The sequence below is a fragment of the Chiloscyllium plagiosum genome, chromosome 16, assembly GCF_004010195.1.
Source record: "Chiloscyllium plagiosum isolate BGI_BamShark_2017 chromosome 16, ASM401019v2, whole genome shotgun sequence".
In the NCBI taxonomy this organism is placed as follows: domain Eukaryota; kingdom Metazoa; phylum Chordata; class Chondrichthyes; order Orectolobiformes; family Hemiscylliidae; genus Chiloscyllium; species Chiloscyllium plagiosum.
Window position 1 is genome coordinate 3,763,179 of NC_057725.1, and position 19,359 is coordinate 3,782,537.

The 19,359-nt window shown below is 42.0% G+C and overlaps 1 protein-coding gene across 5 annotated transcripts in view; it reads right to left on the reverse strand.

The window, feature by feature from the left end:
- Positions 1-19,359, reverse strand: part of tpcn2 (two pore segment channel 2) — a 55,380-nt gene that overhangs the window by 35,578 nt on the left and 443 nt on the right. For all 5 annotated transcript variants that reach the window (XR_006313881.1, XR_006313882.1, XM_043705353.1 and 2 more), the window contains exons 2-9: positions 13,851-13,901; positions 12,863-12,939; positions 11,951-12,128; positions 10,650-10,766; positions 8,185-8,291; positions 4,981-5,053; positions 3,143-3,242; positions 1,711-1,776 (exon numbers count right to left, since the gene is read on the reverse strand). Coding sequence is in view for 3 of the 5 variants with exons in the window: in XM_043705353.1 (XP_043561288.1) it covers positions 1,711-1,776; positions 3,143-3,242; positions 4,981-5,053; positions 8,185-8,291; positions 10,650-10,766; positions 11,951-12,128; positions 12,863-12,939; positions 13,851-13,901 (769 nt within the window). In the remaining 2 variants the exon portion in view is untranslated. The remainder of the gene's footprint in view (positions 1-1,710; positions 1,777-3,142; positions 3,243-4,980; positions 5,054-8,184; positions 8,292-10,649; positions 10,767-11,950; positions 12,129-12,862; positions 12,940-13,850; positions 13,902-19,359) is intronic.

A 19,359-nucleotide genomic window follows, 5' to 3' on the forward strand; every position in this document is an offset into this window, starting at 1 on the left:
CCATGATCACACTGGTTATCAGACTCAGGATCAAATGGCCTACTCCTGTTCAAATATTCTGGGTTTTTTTTTTAAAAAAAAAGAACAAAAAAAGCATAAAGCTAGTTGCATGAAAGGATCATTCCACATTTTAGAACGTTGGCTAGGCCAGCATTTATCGCCCACAACCCCCAAATGCCCAATAGCAGTTAGAGTCAACGCACTGCTATGGGTCTAGAGCCACATGTCGACGTGACCAGGTAAGGGAAGAAAAATTGGTCCAAAGATAAAGGAACATGAGTGGACCCAGATCAGTTTAGATTAGAGTTAGATTAGATTCCCTCCAGTGTGGAAACAGGCCCTTCAGCCCAACAAGTCTACACTGACCCTCTGAACAGTAACCCACCCAGACCCATTTCCCTCTGACTAATGCACCTAATCCTATTGATAATGTAGCATGGCCAATTCACCTCACCTGCACATCTTTCGGATTGAGAGAGGAAACTGGAGCATCAGGAGGAAACCCATGCAGACACGGGGAGAATGTGCAAACTCCACACAGACAGACAGTCACTCAAGGTTGGAATCAAACCCGGGTCCCTGGCACCGAGGCAGCAGTGCTAACCACTGAACCACCAAGCTGCCCCAACAAATTAATAATGCTTACAAGGTCATCATTAGGCAAGCAGTTCCAAGTCCTAAACAACATGCAGTGGTAACCAAAGACTAAAATACTGATCTGAAGTCAAAATGGCTAAAACTCACACTCCGATACAGAATATTCTATTATATTCACTTATCATTTGGAAAAAGGTGGATGCACATACTCAAATTAAGATGTTTTATGCAGCATCTTTTTACATAACCTACACAGTGTCCCAAACAGGTGAGAGAAAATAATCTTTGGTTTTCTAAGGACTAGTGAGAAATATGCAATGCTTGGGGAAAAAAAAAAACCAGCAGGCCAGAGGCACTCAAGGCTCTGGTGATGAGCCAACAATGGAGTAAGGGGAGGGGAAAACAAAGGCAAGTACTTGAGGGCCAAAAAAAAAAAAGGTGCTCTTTCTCATTCTGTTAGGTCTTTAGGTTAACTGATACAAAGTTTTTAATGTCACACCTTACAATTTTTTTGTTTTTCCACATCTTTCTGCTCTGACCTGGTCCTTCAGAGTTGCTCACAATGATTTGCTCCTCATGGAAGGCACCAGACCAACTGGCTCACAAATGTCGTCTGATTTATTAGTTAAAAGCAACAACCTACAGCAACTGGCTTTCACCAGATTTTTGGTATTTCACTGGAGTTACAACATCAGCACTGTTCAGCTACCCAAGAGCAAGATAATTTGTAAGGCAGATGGCTGTTGGTGCCCAAAACTCCACCAACTTAACATCCACCAGCTTAACTGCCAGCACATCTCACTTTGTACAGCCTGTTACCATCACCCCCAAACCATCAGGGCAGTGTACAAAAATCTTCCCCTGTTGTTTGAACAAAGAAGTAGTGCAAATGCCACCCACAGTAAGTTTCAGCAACTTGCTTTTTAAGAGAGTACAGCAAATTCCTTCCTCAAATCTTTGTCATAAAATTATCCTTTTACCAATTCGGTCCACAATCAAAAATGAAGGATACATAGTCTGAGTATTACCTGTTCAAATGTTGTTTTAAGGCTTTTAGCTTGCACATTTTTTGTTCAGGGTATGTCTGTACATAAGTTAAAAACAAAGCCTTACCAATAAGACTGAAGGTAATGAAGAACAATGAATAGGCTCGATTGAGTGAATAGGCTGGGATCATCACTATCAGGAGAAAGAGAGAAAGAGAGTGAGTGAGCGAGCAAGCCAGAAAGCAATGCTGTATCTTTTAATTTCAAATGTCAGATAACCAGAAGTGAAAAACAAATTTAATTATCCAAGAATGACTGTAACCAGGTGACACTATTAAACACCATCCAGACCAAGTGTCGCAGATTCAAAGCTATTTTTGGTCAAACATTACAAAAATTTCTCATGCTACTTAATATTTAGAATCAACATCTATAAAGGGAAAAAAAACCCCACCATTTATTGTTACATTCTCACACCAACTGCAGGAGAGCATTTCCTCCTCAGTTTGAAAGTGCACACAATCTTGCCCCTTTAGTCCAGGTACAAGAACCTTAAAGATCAAGGCCTGGACTTTTGCCAAGTCAGGAATGACACAGGAGCCCTTTAAAAAAGTGGTGGGCGAGTCACAACTGCAACATGCCCAACACTATTCCTGGACCATTTGATTTTCAGGAGTGTCTAAAGACATGGCTGACAGAGGGCACACCATTGCACCCAGCATTTCCAATCTGTCAGACTCCATTGCAGCGATAATATGTACAACTCCACCCATTTTCAGGGAGTGAGGCCTGGTTTTTGAGGAGTTGTGAATCATGTCAGCTCAGTTGTTGTCAACCAAAGTCTGGGACAAGGGTACCTTTCGAAAGGCAATTTCAAGTAGTAGATTCTGTCCATCACATCCCAGTGATTATCCATTCAGTGCAACACCAGGGAAGAATATAGTGCCCTCCTGCCCTTTCTCACTTCACTCATACTCAGTGACCAAGGTTCAAAGAACAGTCACTGACCTTAGCTGTTACTGAAACCAAAACAACGGAGGATTCATAGTAATGGCCTTTGCAAGGCATGGGGTAAAAAAGACAAAGTACATGCAACAAACAAGATAACCTTGGTAGGCAAAGTAGTTTTGAACACTTCCACATACAATCATTGATGCTAGGTCAATTTTATCTCAATATCGGTTCGTTTAAAATTATGAAACTAAAAAAGTATCAAGATATTAAAGTTTCTGAACACCTGCTGACCATTTAATTCAACTGTAGAACAGGTTCAGGGGCTGAATAGCCCAGTCCTCCTAAATTTATTGAGGAAGCAAAGAAGAAGTTAGAACTGATAAAATAGGAAATGATTTATTTGTAAAATATAAATTATAAAGCATTTTATAAAACAAAATGCTACATTTGAAAGATGAATCAGTTATTTCATTACCTGCACTTCATTCAGATAAGATATTAAACCGGTTTCCCTTCAATTGCATTCTATGAATGATCTACATGTCAGGTGGCAATCCAAAAATTTAGTGAGCAGGAAGATTAACATTGAAAACAAAAACCCTTACCATCAGGGTTATTAGCTGTCGTCAGCAGTACTAATAATGAGGTCAAAGATTCCGGCAAATTTCGGAAATAAGTCTTCCACTCTTGATCATCTTCAGCCGTCTGCAGGATGTTTCAAGATTGATTAAAGCAATTTGCACTGAATACACTTTTTAAGATTAGATGACTTACAGTGTGGAAACAGGCCCTTCGGCCCAACAAGTTCCAGACCGACTCTCCAAAGAGCAACCCACCCAGACCCATTCCCCTACATTTACCCCTTCACCTTACACTATGGGCAATTTAGCATGGCCAATTCACCTAACCTGCACATCTTTAGACTGTGGGAGGAAAGTGGAGCAAACCCATGCAGACACGGGGAGAATGTGCAAACTCCACAGACAGTTGCCTGAGGCAGGATTTGAACCCGGGTCTCTGGCACTGTGAGGCAGCAGTGCTGACCACTGTGCCACCGTGCTGCCCAGGTTCCGCAGGCTTTACAATTGTTTGACAAAGTATTAGACCAAATGTAGGGAAACTTGTGCAAAATACATAAGAGGTAGTCATATTCAAAGGTAAAAAGTCTAGTCCTGTTTTTGCCTCAGTAATTCCCTTATAATCAGGTGGTTTGGGAGTCAATTTCTGACTGAAATATCACTGTCTGGAACAATTTTCCAACACAATCGTCACAAACATCCCATTTTTGTTTAAAAGTTCTTCCTCCTTAACTTCTCCCCCCATTCCCTCAACCAAAAAATGTTCTAGTCTTTCAAGAGAATAGAAATTGTTAAATCTAATGGAGAGTTTCACAAGTGACTGCCTGGCACTAAGAATTAAATAGAGGCAAGTGACATGACAAGGCTCCAAAATCTAAATATACAAAACTCTCCTCCCTGAAGGCACCTTACCATCACTCAGGCTGGTCCCCACTCCAAATGAGAGCGCAGCAGAGGTTTAAACATGCATCATACTAGATTTTAAGTTAACCAGCTGACAGAGCTCAAAGAATTCAAGAGTGAAAATGTACAGAAAAAAGTAGAAAACAAGTACAGTGGGTTTCTGATAAATTTCCTTTACAGGTTTTTAAAATAGTTCAGCAGGGAACATTCAGTAACATTATAGCAATAACTAAAATCAGGCATGTGCGCTTGTTTAGTTTTTAAAAAGCTAGAAAACACCAACCTTGAAAGACCCTATACAGACAACAAGCAAAACTAATGTCATTTACAAAAAACCATGCAAGAACTGTAACAAACACTATGTTGGACAAACAGGCAGAAAACTAGCCACCAGGATACATGAACATCAACTAGCCACAAAACAACATGACCCTCTCCCACTGGTATCCTTACATACAAGTGAGGAAGGACACCACTTGGACTGGGACAACACATCCATCCTAGGACAAGCCAAACAGAGACATGCACGAGAATTCCTAAAAGCATGGCATTCCAACCGGAACTCTATCAACAAACACATCGACTTAGATCCCATTATGACCCCTGAGAAAAAGAACAGGAAATGGCATCACCGCAGGAAGTGACACCAACCCAAGAAAACCGAAACATAAATAGAAAGCAGGCTCTACCACCTGCCCTTCATCCGGAGGCTCACTGGAGAGGTTACTAGTATGGTGATGAAACATCTGAAAACAAACCTTCTAACTCAGCGAACAAACCTACATCCAGAACCTCAACCTGAACTACAAGTCTTCTCAAAACTCAGTAACCCCAACCTATTAAAAACTTTGTTCATGAAATAAGAACTGAACAAACAATTTGCAAATATGCTTGTCTTTTCTCAATCATCCTGTGCACATATTTTAATGACAAGTAACTTGATAATATGAAAGTTGCTTTACCTGGACTCGAGTGAACAACAGCATGGCGATCATAGTAAACAGTAACAGGTGCAAAGCTAACAGCAACATAACACTGTTTAAAAGTAATGGTAAAAAAATTCAATGCAGAAACAATATGGTTTTAACAGCTTCAATCTGCCCCCACCCCACCATTATTTTTAATCAATAATGCAACATTCAGGGCACTTCGTGTTTCAATATTAGCCACCTTTGAGCTCTGGTTACTACACTTGGTTCAGCTTACTCAGGGCAGATTTGTTCTAAAAATGTTTTAATATCTTGCGAAACAGTTCAACAGCCTCTGAACAGGAAGTTGTCTTGGTCGTGCTATGAGAACACAGTTCTGGGGCTCAGGAAGAAATCCCAGGTGTTTGATAGTTCTGTACAGTTAAGCCTCAGGGGAAAAAATCCTAGGAGCCACAAAAGGGTAATAAAGCAGCTAGTATGCAATTGATACATCAATACTACAGAAAATAAGGCGAAACATGCTACAAGCCTGTATTTGCCTTATGTAGTTGAGAGATGCTAATGTTCTGAGAAACCCAGACTCAGTACCAGTTTGGTGGTTATCTCGGGGTCTACGAAAAGGCGGCAATTTAGAACTTAAGCAATCATTTACAGAGGAACTCTGATTATCCAGACAAGATCGCAAGGTCCCGATGATTGGCTAAACTGTTATCCTGCATTCAATTATCCAAACAAAATATTCCCCACCCATGTCATTGGGATAATTGAGGTTCACCTTCCATCCTACCAAACTTCGCATAAACCACATCATCCGACGACATTTCCACCACCTCCAAACGGACCCCACCACCAGGGATATATTTCCCTCCCCAGCCATTTCTGCTTTCCACAAAGACCATTCCCTCCGTGACTACCTGGTCAGGTGCACGCCCCCCCCCCCCCCAACAAACCACCCTCCCTTCCTCTGCAGGAATTACAAAACCTGCACCCACACCTCCTCCCTCACCTCCATCCAAGGCCCCAAAGGAGGCTTCCACATCCAAAGTTTTACCTGCACATCCACCAATATCATTTATTGTATCTGTTGCTCCCGACGTGGTCTCCTCTACATTGGGGAGACTAGACACCCCCTAGCAGAGTGCTTTAGTGAGCATCTCTGGGACACTCCACCGCCCTGTGGCCCAACATTACAACGCACCCTCCCACTCTGCCGAAGTAGTGCAGGTCCTAGGCCTCCTCCACCTCCGCTCCCTCACCACCCGACACCTGGAGGAAGAACGCCTCATCTTCCGCCTCGGAACATTTCAACCCCAGGGCATCAGTGTGGACTTCAACAGCTTCCTCATTTCCCCTTCCCCCACCTCATCCTAGTTTCTAACCTCCAGCTCAACACCCTTTCCACCTATCCTCTCTGACCTCTCACCTCCATCCCCACCCCCATTCACCTATTGGACTCTATGCTACTTTCTCCCCACCCTCATCTCATTTATCTCTCCACTCTGCAGGCACCCTGCCTCTATTCTTGAAGGGCTTTTGCCCAAAATGTCGATTTTCCTGCTCCTCAGATGCTGCCTGACCTGCTGTGCTTTTCCAGCACCACACTAGTCTCGATTTTGGTTTCCAGCATCTGCAGTCCTTGTTTTTACCTAGTTCCTCTGTATTGAGGCAGCCCGTAATTGAGTGTTATTTGAGGGACTTTTTACATTAGGTCTTTTGATAAGAGAACAGTTGGAAACCCTCGTAAAGTTGGCGTGCTTTGATGTCCCAGGATCACTAACAATAAATTTGTGGGACCTGTCTTGATGAAAAGTTAAGATTTAATGTGCTCTATAGGGTGTCCCCTAGCATCTTTTTTAGTTACCTCAGGCTAATTCTGCCTATTAAAGTCTCATATGATACTATTGTATATTACGTTAAAAGTTACAACAGTAATACAATGTTCATTACTTCTTGTTCAGAACAGTGGAATCTTGCAACTTTGTTCTAAATACCTGGGATACTCACTGGATCCTATTTAGGAAATAAAAGTTGGTTCATTGCAAATCAAAAAATTTGGATTGAACCAAAAACAGTATGAAAGTGGGTCAATTATATTCCAAAGAATCTCTTTTCTAACAACCCTGGTAGTTTGTACTAACTGCTATTTTGCATCTTGCAAACATGCAGTGTGTTCTAAAAGAAAATCCTCATATTAAAGTAACAAACATTATTTGTCAAGTTCTTGCCCAAAAATGCAGATCCAGTGCTTTATCCTGCAAAACCCCAAGAGTCCAGTCGTGAATTATTTTTGCAAGTTAAGGAACTGACAGCATTTTGATTCCAGCTGACATCAGCACTGGTCATGTCAGATCCCAGACTGAATTATGGTTTGGTAAAACCAAAAACCAGATTTGATGGTTGGGCTCTCACTGAAATAGAAGCACACAATGTTGCAGATGTGGTTTTAACAATGAAACTTTTTATTAAGCACAAGATGATTAATAGAGCAAATATTTAGACATAATATACCTTTAAGAGATTCTGAAACAAACAATCCCACTAATCAAAACACTCCTTTACAGATCCAAAAAAAACATCACGTGTAGCACTCAAATCTCTTCCCTCACACCTCAGTAGGCTTAAGTAAACTGTGTCTTAAGCTCCCAATCTAGAAAATCTAATAATAACAACCTTTCTCTCAAACCATCCTACACCCAGGTTTAACACATTCCATTTCAAAGCATTTTATCCACACACTTCTGGTCTGAGACTACTAAACTTCTTATCCCAAGATAAAATCATTGATATGTACAGCATGGAAGCAGACTCATCAGTCCAATTCATCCATGCCAACCAGATATCAAACTAATCTCATCCCATTTGCCAGCATTTGGCCCATATCCCTCCACACACTTCCTATTCATATACCCATCCAAACATCTTTTGTAGTTGTACCAGCCTCCAACATTTCCTCTGGCAGCTCATTCCATACATCCACCACCCTCTGTATCCCTTTTATATCTTTCCCACCTCACCTTAAACCTACACCCTCTAGCTCTGGACTCTTTCCCTCTTCCCCCACCCACATCCCCCTGCCAACTACAGCAAAGGATCTTGCCCATTTATCCTACCCACACCCCTCATGATAACCTAGTCCCTCTCTTAGGAGCATTGCTTAGAACATCCTTCTTCATTGTTACATTAAAAGTAAAGAAAGAGAGAGAGGAAAAGCAGCTTTTAAATACCTCATGTTTTTACCTTGTAATTTGTGGTATTGTTTGTTGTAGGCATTTAAAAGCCTTTTTCATGAGTGAGGAGTTTTGGAGAAGGAAAAATGGCCGCAAAAGTCTTCTAATTCTTACTTTCTTCAATTAAAAAAAGCAAAATACAGAAATCATCCAAAGCTTAGTGCAGTTCAAATACTTGATCATAGACAATGTAGTAAATACAGCTTTCCAACTTGTTCTGCAAAGAGTCGAAGAATGTGGTGCAGGAAAAGCGCAGCCAGTCAGGCAGCATCCGAGGAGCGGGAGATTTGATGTTTCAGGAGCTTCCGACGAAGGGCTAATGCCTGAAACATCAATTCTCCTGCTCCTCTGAAGCTGCCTGACCGGTTGTACTGTTCCTACACCACATTTAAATCAGATCCCCAGCATCTGCAGTCCTCACTGTCGCCTGCTCTGCAAAGATGGCATCAAAAGCTACAAAAGTAGAACCTTAAGCTGACAAATCTACCTGAAAGTACTGTCAAAAGAGCTAGCTACTCATTTATTTAAAACATGGCAGAAAAGAATGCTGACTGCATGTTTTAGATAGTGAGGCAGTACAGGAAAGCTGCCCTTGTGAAAAAGAGCAAGTGAGAGTTTGTAGCTGGATAAGCCAAGAGTGATATCAGTCACAAAAGTGTGATTTTCTTAACCATGGTAACTGCATTGAGTGTACTAACCTTCTTACCATCACAAAATCTACTCAAATAAATAGACAAGAACGAAAGTCAAAAACTGGACCAACAGGTTCTGTTCCAATGGTGTACAGCATGGTATACTAGGAGTACAAGCACACTAGAGTGCACTGCAAGGCCTCTTCCTAGTCCCCCCAACACCAGACCAAATGAAGCACCAAAATCTTGAGCAGAAATCCCTCGTGCTCTGCACTTGGGAGGAAGCCAGTTATGTTGGCAAAGCTGACCGACTGGGATGCAACACTGACCTCCTCACAAAGAAAGGAGTAAGACAGCATCAGCTGGCACAAATAGCATCAGTAACAGCCAGAAAGCATTTTGGATGGGCAACTGAGGGAATTCAGAGGTCCCCAGTGGCTCGAAGTGTTACAGTCAGCTTGGTGACCACTGCGATAGGATGGACACCCATTCTTTCAGATGACAAGTCTGCAACAGTGTCCCAGAGCATTGTAATGCTGTCACCAAGTGACAATTTCACTTATCTGGAGCAAACAGTTGAGGTCTGTAAATTTTTGGCCTCTGGAATAACCTCTCCATCCTGAAAGGGACCTTCTGCAGGGATGCTACATGAAGGCTATTCAGAAATTAGCAGCTTTATACTTCCTCAATCTCTCTGCACATCTGTTGCACCCCTTTAGTGGCCTTCATTAGCTATTCTTGCCACATTTTTATAAAATTCTTAGTGTATTGTGACAATACGATTGTCCTGATTGTATTTGGTCCTGATTTCTTCCCCCCCACCCCAACATTTGATCCATAGTTGTCGGGTGGTCCATTCCAAGCCAGTAAGGCAAACAGATTGTGTGGCCTTCGGGCTTGCTTTTTCACAGCTGAAACAATGGGTGGAGTCAGGGTCCCACAAAACCAGAGGCAGAGTTTAGTTTTCAGTAGTTGTTGGGGTTTTGATGTTACCTCCAAAAGCTGTTATTAATACCTCTGCTACAGCTAAAAGGCTTGGATTCTCTCTTGCTGGCAGAATCACGCGTCGAACAATCAATACACTGAATTTGCCTTTGCCAAGGGTGTTTATGGGATGTTAGTGTTTTGGAATAATTGCTGTTTAGTGGTTAAATCTATTATCCTGTTACATTTTCCCAATAGAGTTAAAGTGTATAGATTCTCCTTTCTTTGGTTTATAATTTAAACATTAGGCTAAGAATAAAACGTCCTTCTCTTAAAGCCAAGCACTAAGAAATTATATCTGGAACACAGCATCTTACACTTATCTTTAAACAAGAGTTACATCTCCTTCATCTATTTGAAGGGGATTTGGTCTGGTCCATCATATGCAAATAGGGCCCTCACCACTTACTAGCATGATTCCCATTTAGCTATTCGAACCTTTTTTCCCTCAATGCTGAAAGTCTGTCTTGTTACATTTTCCTAACCTTTCCTCCGATGGCCATGTCATTCAGACACAAAATTCCGTACCATGTAACATGACTTCACTAAACCATTCAAATATACTGATGTATAACACAAGGCTTCAGATTATATAGCTGAAGCCATATTCCCACTTTAAAAAACCTGAGACAACTGCAGAAGCTGGAAGTCTGAAACAAAACACAGAAATTGCCAGAAAATCTCAGCAGGTCTGGCAGCATCTGAGGAGAGAAATCAGTTAATATTTCAGGTACAGGGAACCTTCTGAGATTCTTACATTTGTTTTTGTTTATTTTCACTTTCATGCACTGGTTTTACAAAACCTATTAAGGTATGAAGAAAATAATACATCAGGAGCTTTCATGAACTTATATCTTACCTCCTCACAAAATAAGCAAAGAGTCACGGTCCAGTCCACAATGGAAGCAGCAAGTACAAGAGCATAGGCAATCAGCCATTTTGATTTCTGGAATTCTTTCCATCCAATTAAATAGCTCTGTATAAAAATGCCATTTTGAAAGAATCAATAGAGAGATCAGCTCCGGGATGCAAAGAGCGCTAGTAAATAAGCGGACACAGACGTGCCCTGCAAACCACATGGACACTGGAAAGGAATAAACAGTTTTTTGTAATCCTGTGAACCAAGTTAAGAATTTTCACACCCCATTTGCTATTGTGGTGCTTTAGATGAAGCATAAAACCACCAAAACCACTAATTGGTGCTAAAAGGCATAGTATCAGACCCAATAGTAGACAACTTGCGCTCCAATAGCTTCAGAAAACCCAACTAGGAGGCATCTTTTGCCAATTGTGGGAGCACATAGATTTATGCTGTAGTCTCATTCAGCCAGTAGCACAATAGAAACACACAGTGTTCACCAAATCTAAAAACAGCAGCTTTACAAATTTACAAAGCAGCTTCAAACTAACCAAAGACATGACCCTTGAGTGATGCATTCAGTTATCAAGCTGAAAAGTTATTACCGTTTTTAGTTTTAGGTTTCCCCATTCTCAACAAAAGACTGCTCACCCAGTTAACCTTACCCATCTCTTTCCAGCCCCAATTTCAGATCTACGTCAGTGCTGAACTGGGATGTGGGTTAATGGAGTGCTTTGACAGCAAAAGGGATGGACTTCTGAAAAGGGTATATACCTGCTAGAAATAACTCCAAATGAAATCAGGGCGAAAGTCACAATGTACTGGACAACAGTAATGTGCACACACTAGGTTCTCTATGGGCCTACCAACAAGAGTCCCACTTAGCCATCTTTTGTCAAGGGGGCAATTGGTTTCAGGTCGCTCCAGAAGATCTAACCCCACGCCTGCCCTTGACAATGAAAAATAGACAAATTTAAACTTCAAGCACTAATCCACTGTTCAGCTTTCACTGGTTTGACAGAAAATTTTTGGATAATTTTGTCAGAAGCATTAAGATTTTGTTGGATCCAATGGCACCATTCTATTCTATGAACAAGATAAATCCTAGCTTACACTCCAGTCTAACTATAGTTTAGCTAAATACTCAATTTAAAATCTTGCAAGCACACTACAATCTAAGACTGAGCAAAAATGACTCCTGGCCTTTCAGAAAGGACATTGAGATGGGTGGGGGGGGGGGGGGGAGAGGGGGGGGGGGGGGGGGGGGGGGGGGGGGGGTTAAGAAAAAAAAACATACTTACTTTTATCACTACATCGATAATGAACAAGACAAGACAAAATACTTCAATGCCTTCCGTAAGTCCACAAGGAGGCTCCCAAAGTACATGGCGGAGTCGGAGATCAGATGTAACACTCAAAGATGAAGGTTTCTCAAAAAAGGCCAAGGCCAAAACCACAAAGATAGCAGTGCTCAAAACCCTGAGAATGAAAGACGCAAGAATGGTGTAAAAAGAAACCGGAGAGGCAGAGCTGCAACTTAGCCTCCTGCTAATATGCGTGTGAAGTGCAAGGGTAAAAACTGACATTCTCAGTGATGTCAGGCTGTTTGAATGAATCCTGTGTCTTTAAAGTCTTAGAGACTTGCTAAACTATTATGTTTAATTTACAAGCCTATGAAGCTTGAAATGGACACAGGAAGAACAAAATTACCCAAACGTACAGGATAGAAACAGACTCAGTTTCTTGGGAGGTACATTACATCCAACCTTTCAACACATTTCTTCACGCCCCCCCCCAAACACATTTACATTGCATGTTACTAACAAACATTCCCCCCCCACCCCCCCAAACTGTATTTCTTGTCCAAATATTTTCTTTATCCACATTGTTCTATTTAATTTTATACCCATATTCCTACAATTTTCTAACAAGCTTTTCATGATGGAGAACTTAGAAAGTACCTTCTTAATATCTATATATGCTGCCTTAGATCGACAAAACTAACAGTTATGTTTATAAACACTAACTACAGCACCCTTCAATAGGTTGTCGCAATTGTAAAATCACAGTAAGGTTATTAAACAGTCATAAGAGGCATCCATTTATTGAGAGATTGGTCCAGTGCAGATATAAGTGGGTCAAATGGTCTCCTTCTGTACCACAATACTTCTATGATTAATGGAAAGAGTGTTTTTAAACACCCCAGGTCTTACCACTGACAAGCCTCAGAGTAGTACCACCGATAAAGCCGTAGGGACTGGGAATCTACTCTATGATTGATGGTACGATACTGCAAGCAAAGTTAAAACAGCCAGATTAGACAACAAATTCACAACTAGCTGCATATTTAAGGTTAGTTCAAAGTAAAAAGAAAAAAGGTTAGGGAAAGTTAAGGTGGGTAAATAATTAGTTTCAAAATTAATGGGCATCAGGACAGTTTGAATATTAATCCATTGGTAGGATAGCTCATGGTACACAGGAAAATGGCAGGTATTGTACAAAGGAGAGTGTGCATGCTTTCTCCTGCTTCAATAACCATCATTTGTACTACTTCCTCCCACTCCTGTTATCTTGTATTATGCTGCGTTAGAAGTTTCATGCATCAGTTCCTGCAAAACCAGTAACAGTGTAATGTGCAGATCTGAAAGTTTACTGCCACCATAGTTTAAAGATAAAAGATAATCTTTGAATCAACAGTAATATTTGAGCAAACATTTGTTATCAGCAAAACCACTTTAAATTAAACTTTTGTTATCCCTACTGTAAGACAGTGATTACTGATTTTGGCAAATGGTGCCAACAAACATTTTAAAACTTCTGAATTAATAACCAAACACCAATCAACATGACAATTCTCTCATGGTGCAGTAAAGAGATTAAGTTTTAAAATTAAGGCAATAATAATGATAATCTCTCCAGTGAGTGCTGGCGTGATTAATGGGTGAAATGTGGTATCTATTAAAACTGAATAATCACTTGGGTTTCACCCAAACACCTCCAAAACATTGCAGGAAGATAACTGCAACAGTTAACTGAAGACATTCAAGTCAGTCACGTGCTTGCCTGATATAAACAAATTTATCATATCCTAAATATAAACAGGTACTAAAATTTTCATAAAGCAACAGAACTGATTTAATTCAAGAACCATTAATTAGTGAAAAATGGAAAACTATTTTTAAAATAATGGTAAGATCAGACCTGTATTGCGTCTTCAATAAACACAGCAGCTTGCTGTATGTACAGGTCATCTGTCGATTTAAAAAAAAAGTGCTGTCTTTCAGCCTATGAAAAGCAAATCAACTCAGTTACCAGATCAGAACCCAACAAATACTTCATTTCACTAATGGATGTTAGTCCTCAAATGGAGCTGCCGGTGTTGAACCCAGGTGTACAAAGTTAAAAATCACAACACCAGGCTATAATCCAACAAATAGTCCTCAAATACATGTGCTACAATAAACACTAGAGTTTGTTTAAAAATGAAAGATAATCTGCATTCAGCTGCAAAAATATGTTAACAAAATTTAGGAACAAATTTTTATTTCAAATCAATATCACCTCAAAGTAGTTATTTCCCCAAAGTACTTACTGCTACCTCAGCAATTTAACAAGTCAAATAAAAAAGCAATTACTATTGTTACAAAAACCCTAAATTCCAGGGCTCTGTAGAAAAAGGTTGAGTGTGAAACTAAATTTGAAAATGTCAAAAGAAATGGTAGACAGGATAGACCAATGCATCAAAGCATTCCACAAGGAAAGCTCCCTAGAACTCAAAGCTGCTGCTTCAGACCCTCATCCAGCCTATCCATAATCCAGTAGCCAGGAACTACTCCCATAGACTTCCAAAGCCTGACATTTGCATCTGGAGGCTAAGATTTTCTCACATCTCATCACTTTCATTGATCAGAGTATCGGAGTTTCCAAATCATGCTGTGGCTCGACAGGACATTGAGGAGACCATGTTTGAAGTACTGCTTACATTTTTGGGTCACCCTGCTACAGGAAGTATGTTATTAAACTGGAAAGGGTGCAGAAAAGATTTACAAAGACACTACTGGGATTGGAGGGTTTCAGTTTTAAAGGAGAGGCTAAATAGGTTGGAATTAGATAGGGCGGCACGGTGGCTCACTGGTTAGCACTGCTGCCTCACAGCACCAAGGTCCCAGATTCAATTCCAGCCTCAGGCAACTGTTTGGAGTTTGCACATTCTCCCAGTGTCTGCATGGGTTTCCTCCGGTTTCCTCCCACAGTCCAAAGATGTGCAGGTCAGGTGAATTGGCTGTGCTAAATTGCCCATATCGTGAGGTACATTTGTCAGAGGGGAAATAGGTCTGGTTGGGCTGCTCTTCTGCAGAGGGGGGGGGGTGGACTTGTTGGGCCAAAAGGGCCTGTTTCCACACTGCAGGGAATCTAATCTGGTCAAAAAACTTTTTAACACCTGGAATGTAAGAGGTGGAGGGGTCACCTTAGAGGTTTATAAAATGATGAGGTAATTAGATAAGGTGAATAGCCAAGGTCTTTTTCCTAGGATAGCTAGTCCAAACCTAGAGGGCACAATTTTAAGGTGAGGGGAAAGATTTAAAGAGGAACTGGAGAAACAATTTTTTCCACAGAAAATTTTGCATATGGAATGAACTGCCAGAGGCAGGTACAGTTACAACATTTAAAAGACAGATACATGAATAGGAAAAGTAGAGGGATTTGGAGTATTGTGCAGAGTTTTGGGCTCCAGATCAAGGAGGATGTACTGTCCCTGCAGGATGGACAGAGGAGTTTCACAAGAATGGCCCCAGGAATGAAAAGCTTAACATATGGAACGTTTAAGGACTCTGGATATATACACAGAGTTTAGAAGGATGAGGGGGATCGAATTGAAACGCACAGTATACTGAACAGCCTGGACAGAGCAGATGTTGGAAAGACGTTTCCACTGGTAGGACAGACTAGGACCTGAGGGCACAGTATTAGAGTAAAAGGAAAGACCTTTTTGAATAGTGATAAAGGAGAAATGGCTTCAGCTAGAGAGTGGTGACTCTATGGAATTTGTTACCACAAAAGGCTATATGTAGGCCAGGTCATCGAGTATATTTAAGACTAAGATAGATAGGTTCTGGTTTATAAAGGTGATCATGGGTTACTGGGAAAAAACAGGAGAATGAGGTTGAGAAACTTAGCCATGATTGAACAGCAGAGCAGACTCAATGGGCTGAATGGCCTAATTTCTGCTCATGTCTTAAGGTCTGAAAGACGACAGTGGAGGGGGTGGTGGTTTTTAAAATGTCCACGTTAGAGGAGGAAGTGCTGGATGTCTTGAAACGCATAAAGGTGGATAAATCCCCTGATCAGGTGTACCTGAGAACTCTGTGGGAAGCCAGGGAAGTGATTGCTGGGCCTCTTGCTGAGATATTTTTATCATTGATAGTCACAGGTGAGGTTGGCTAACGTGGTACCACTGTTTAAGAAAGGTGGCAAGGACAAGCCAGGGAACTATACACCAGTGAGCCGGACGTCGATGGTGGGCAAGTTGTTGGAGGGAATCCTGAGGGACAGGATGTACATGTATTTGGAAAGGCAAGGACTGATTAGGGATAGTCAACATGGCTTTGTGCATGGGAAATCATGTCTCACAAACTTGATTGAGTTTTTTGAAGTAGTAACAGAGGATTGATGAGGGCAGAGCGGAAGATGTGATCTATATGGACTTCAGTAAGGTGTTCGACAAGGATCCCCATGGGAGACTGGTTAGCAAGGTTAGATCTCAATACAGGAAAAACTAGCCATTTAGATACAGAACTGGCTCAAAGGTAGAAGACAGAGGGTGGTGGTGGGTAGTTTTTCAGGCTTTGAAGAGCAAGGATAGGATAAATAGACAAAGTCTTTTCCCTGGGGTTGGGGAGTCCAGAACTAGAGGGCATAGGTTTAGGGTGGGGGAAGGATAATAAAAGAAACCTAAGGGGCAACATTTTCTCGCAGAGGTACGAGTATGGAATGAGCTGCAAGAGGATGTGGTGGAGGCTGGTACAATTGCAACATTTAAAAAGGCACCTGGATGGGTATATGAATAGGAAGGGTTTAGAGGGATATGGGTCGGGTGCTGGCAAGTGGGACTAGATTAGGGTTGGGATATCTGGTCGGCATGGACGGGTTGGACCGAAGGGTCTGTTTCCATGCTGTACATCTCTATGACTAAGGATGAACATTTCCCATCAACCAGAGTTCAGTTACTAGTGGTGTGCCACAAGGATCTGTTTTGGGGCCACTGCTGTTTGTTATTTTTATAAATGACTTAGATGAGGGTGGAGGAGGATGGGTTAGTAAGTTTGCAGATGACACTAAGGTCGGTAGAGTTGTGGATAGTGTGGAAGGATGTTGCAGATTAGGGGGACATAGATAAGCTGCAGAGCTGGGCTGAGAGGTGGCAAATGGAGTTTCATGTGGAAAAGTGGGAGGTGATTCACTTTAGAAGGAGCAACAGGAATGCAGAGTCCTGGGCTAATGGCAAGGGTCTTGGTAGTGTAGCTCTGATCTCCAGCATCTGCAGACCTCACGTTCTCCTCTTGGTAGTGTAGATAAGTAGGGAGATCTCAGTGTCCATGTACATAGATCCCTGAAAGTTGCCACCCAGGTTGATAGGTTGTTAAGAAGCCATACAATGAGTTAACTTTTATTGTAGGGGGATTGAGTTTCAGAGGCAGGAGGCTATGCTGCAGCTGTAAAAAACTCTGGTACGACCGCACTTGGGGTATTGCATACAGTTCTGGTCACTACATTACAGGAAGGATTACATTATTTTACTGTGTGGAAACAGGCCCTTCGGCCCAACAAGTCCACACCGACCCGCCGAAGCGCAACCCACCCATAACCCTACATTCACCCTTACCTAACACTACGGGCAGTTTAGCATGGCCAATTCACCTGACCTGCACATCTTTGGACTGTGGGAGGAAACCGGAGCACCCGGAGGAAACCCACGCAGACACGGGGAGAACGTGCAAACTCCACACAGTCAGTCGCCTGAGGCAGGAATTGAACCCAGGTCTCTGGCGCTGTGAGGCAGCAGTGCTAACCACTGTACCACCGTGCCGCCCCAAGTTTCACAACATCTTTCTGATAGGAAGGTTGTTTGATTTAATAGAACACGCAAGGCAGCCTTGGGCCTGGTTTGTGTGAAACCTTCTCCTCATGGCTCTCAACCTTCCAGCGAGAAACCCTGCACTGATCAAAGCCAGGTGAAGGAAAGCCAGAGTCACAATGCAGAGTGCAGGCCTATTCCAACAAGAAGCTGTCCTTAGTCTTCCCTTCTTTCCCCACACCCATTCGACCGGCTCCTGAAGAGATTTCCCAGTAGCCTGCTATCCCCTGGCCTCCCGAGAGATGGCCGAGGCCGGCTGCTCCCCACCTTCTGCAACCACCCAGCTTCGCAGGAAGTCAGGCCCCAGGCTTCCTCGTGGAAGCTTTGGAAAGGGTTCAAAAGGAGATTTACTGGGATGTTGCCTGGTATGGAGGTAAGGTCACATGAGGAAAGGCTGGGGGACTGGAGGCTATTTTCATCATTGAAGAAGGTTGAGGGGAGACTTAATTGATACATAAGATAATCAGAGGATTAGATAGGGTGGACAGTGAAAGCCTTTTTCCTCAGTTAGTGATGGCTAGCACGAGGGGACATAGCTTTAAATTCAGGGGTGATAAATATAGTACAGATGTCAGAGGTAGTTTCTTTAGTTAGTAGGGGCATGGAACACCCTGCCTGCAACAGTAGTAGACACACCAACTTATGCCCGAAACGTCGATTCTCCTGCTCCTTGGATGCTGCCTGACCTGCAGCATCTGCAGTCCTCACTTTCTTCTAGTTGACACCAACTTTTAGGGCATTTAAATGGTCATTGGATAAACATATGGATGAAAATGGAATAGTTTAGGATAGATGGGCTTCAGATTGACTTCGGCCCTCAATGTTGCACCAACCTGCGAAGAACATTGCAGTGTAACACAGGTCCTGTGTGTTATGGATATGAGCCAAACGCATGCAAATGGAACTAATTTAGTTTGGTTTCCAGACTCTGACACAAAGGGTGTGTGCCAAAACTATTTAAAATACTATTTTACCACATCTGCAATTAAAATTTTCATTACATGAACATTAATTTTTCTCAGGACAACATGTCAGATGAATTACATCACCAAGAAAAGTAACTACCCTAATCCAAAAAAAGACTAACAGACATCTAAACTATACACGATTGCAAAAGAGCCACAAAGTCTACATCTTATTCTGACTGCTTTACTTTGATATTACAATTATCTGAAGCGTAAAACGGGAGTGCTGGAGAAGCTCAGCACACCCAGATCACCCTTGGAAAGAGAAAAACATAATATTTCAAGACGGATACAACTCTTCCTCAGAGCCCCCCACAAGTGCTAAGTTTATCCAACACTTCCTGCTGTTATCTCAGACAATCAAAACAACATACTGCAAGTGCATAAAACTATTCCCATTCAACCACTTTTTCCCCTCATACACAAACACAATGGGTCCACAACCCCTCAGACACTGGGGGGGGGGGGGGCACTTCAGGTGAGAGGCAAAGTAGTGATTCATCATCCCCTTCCCATTACCGATCACCCCCCAACACCACCTTCTCCCAGTACCTCCTCCACTCACTAGTACCAACACCCACACTCTCCTGTACCACACCCCACCCATATC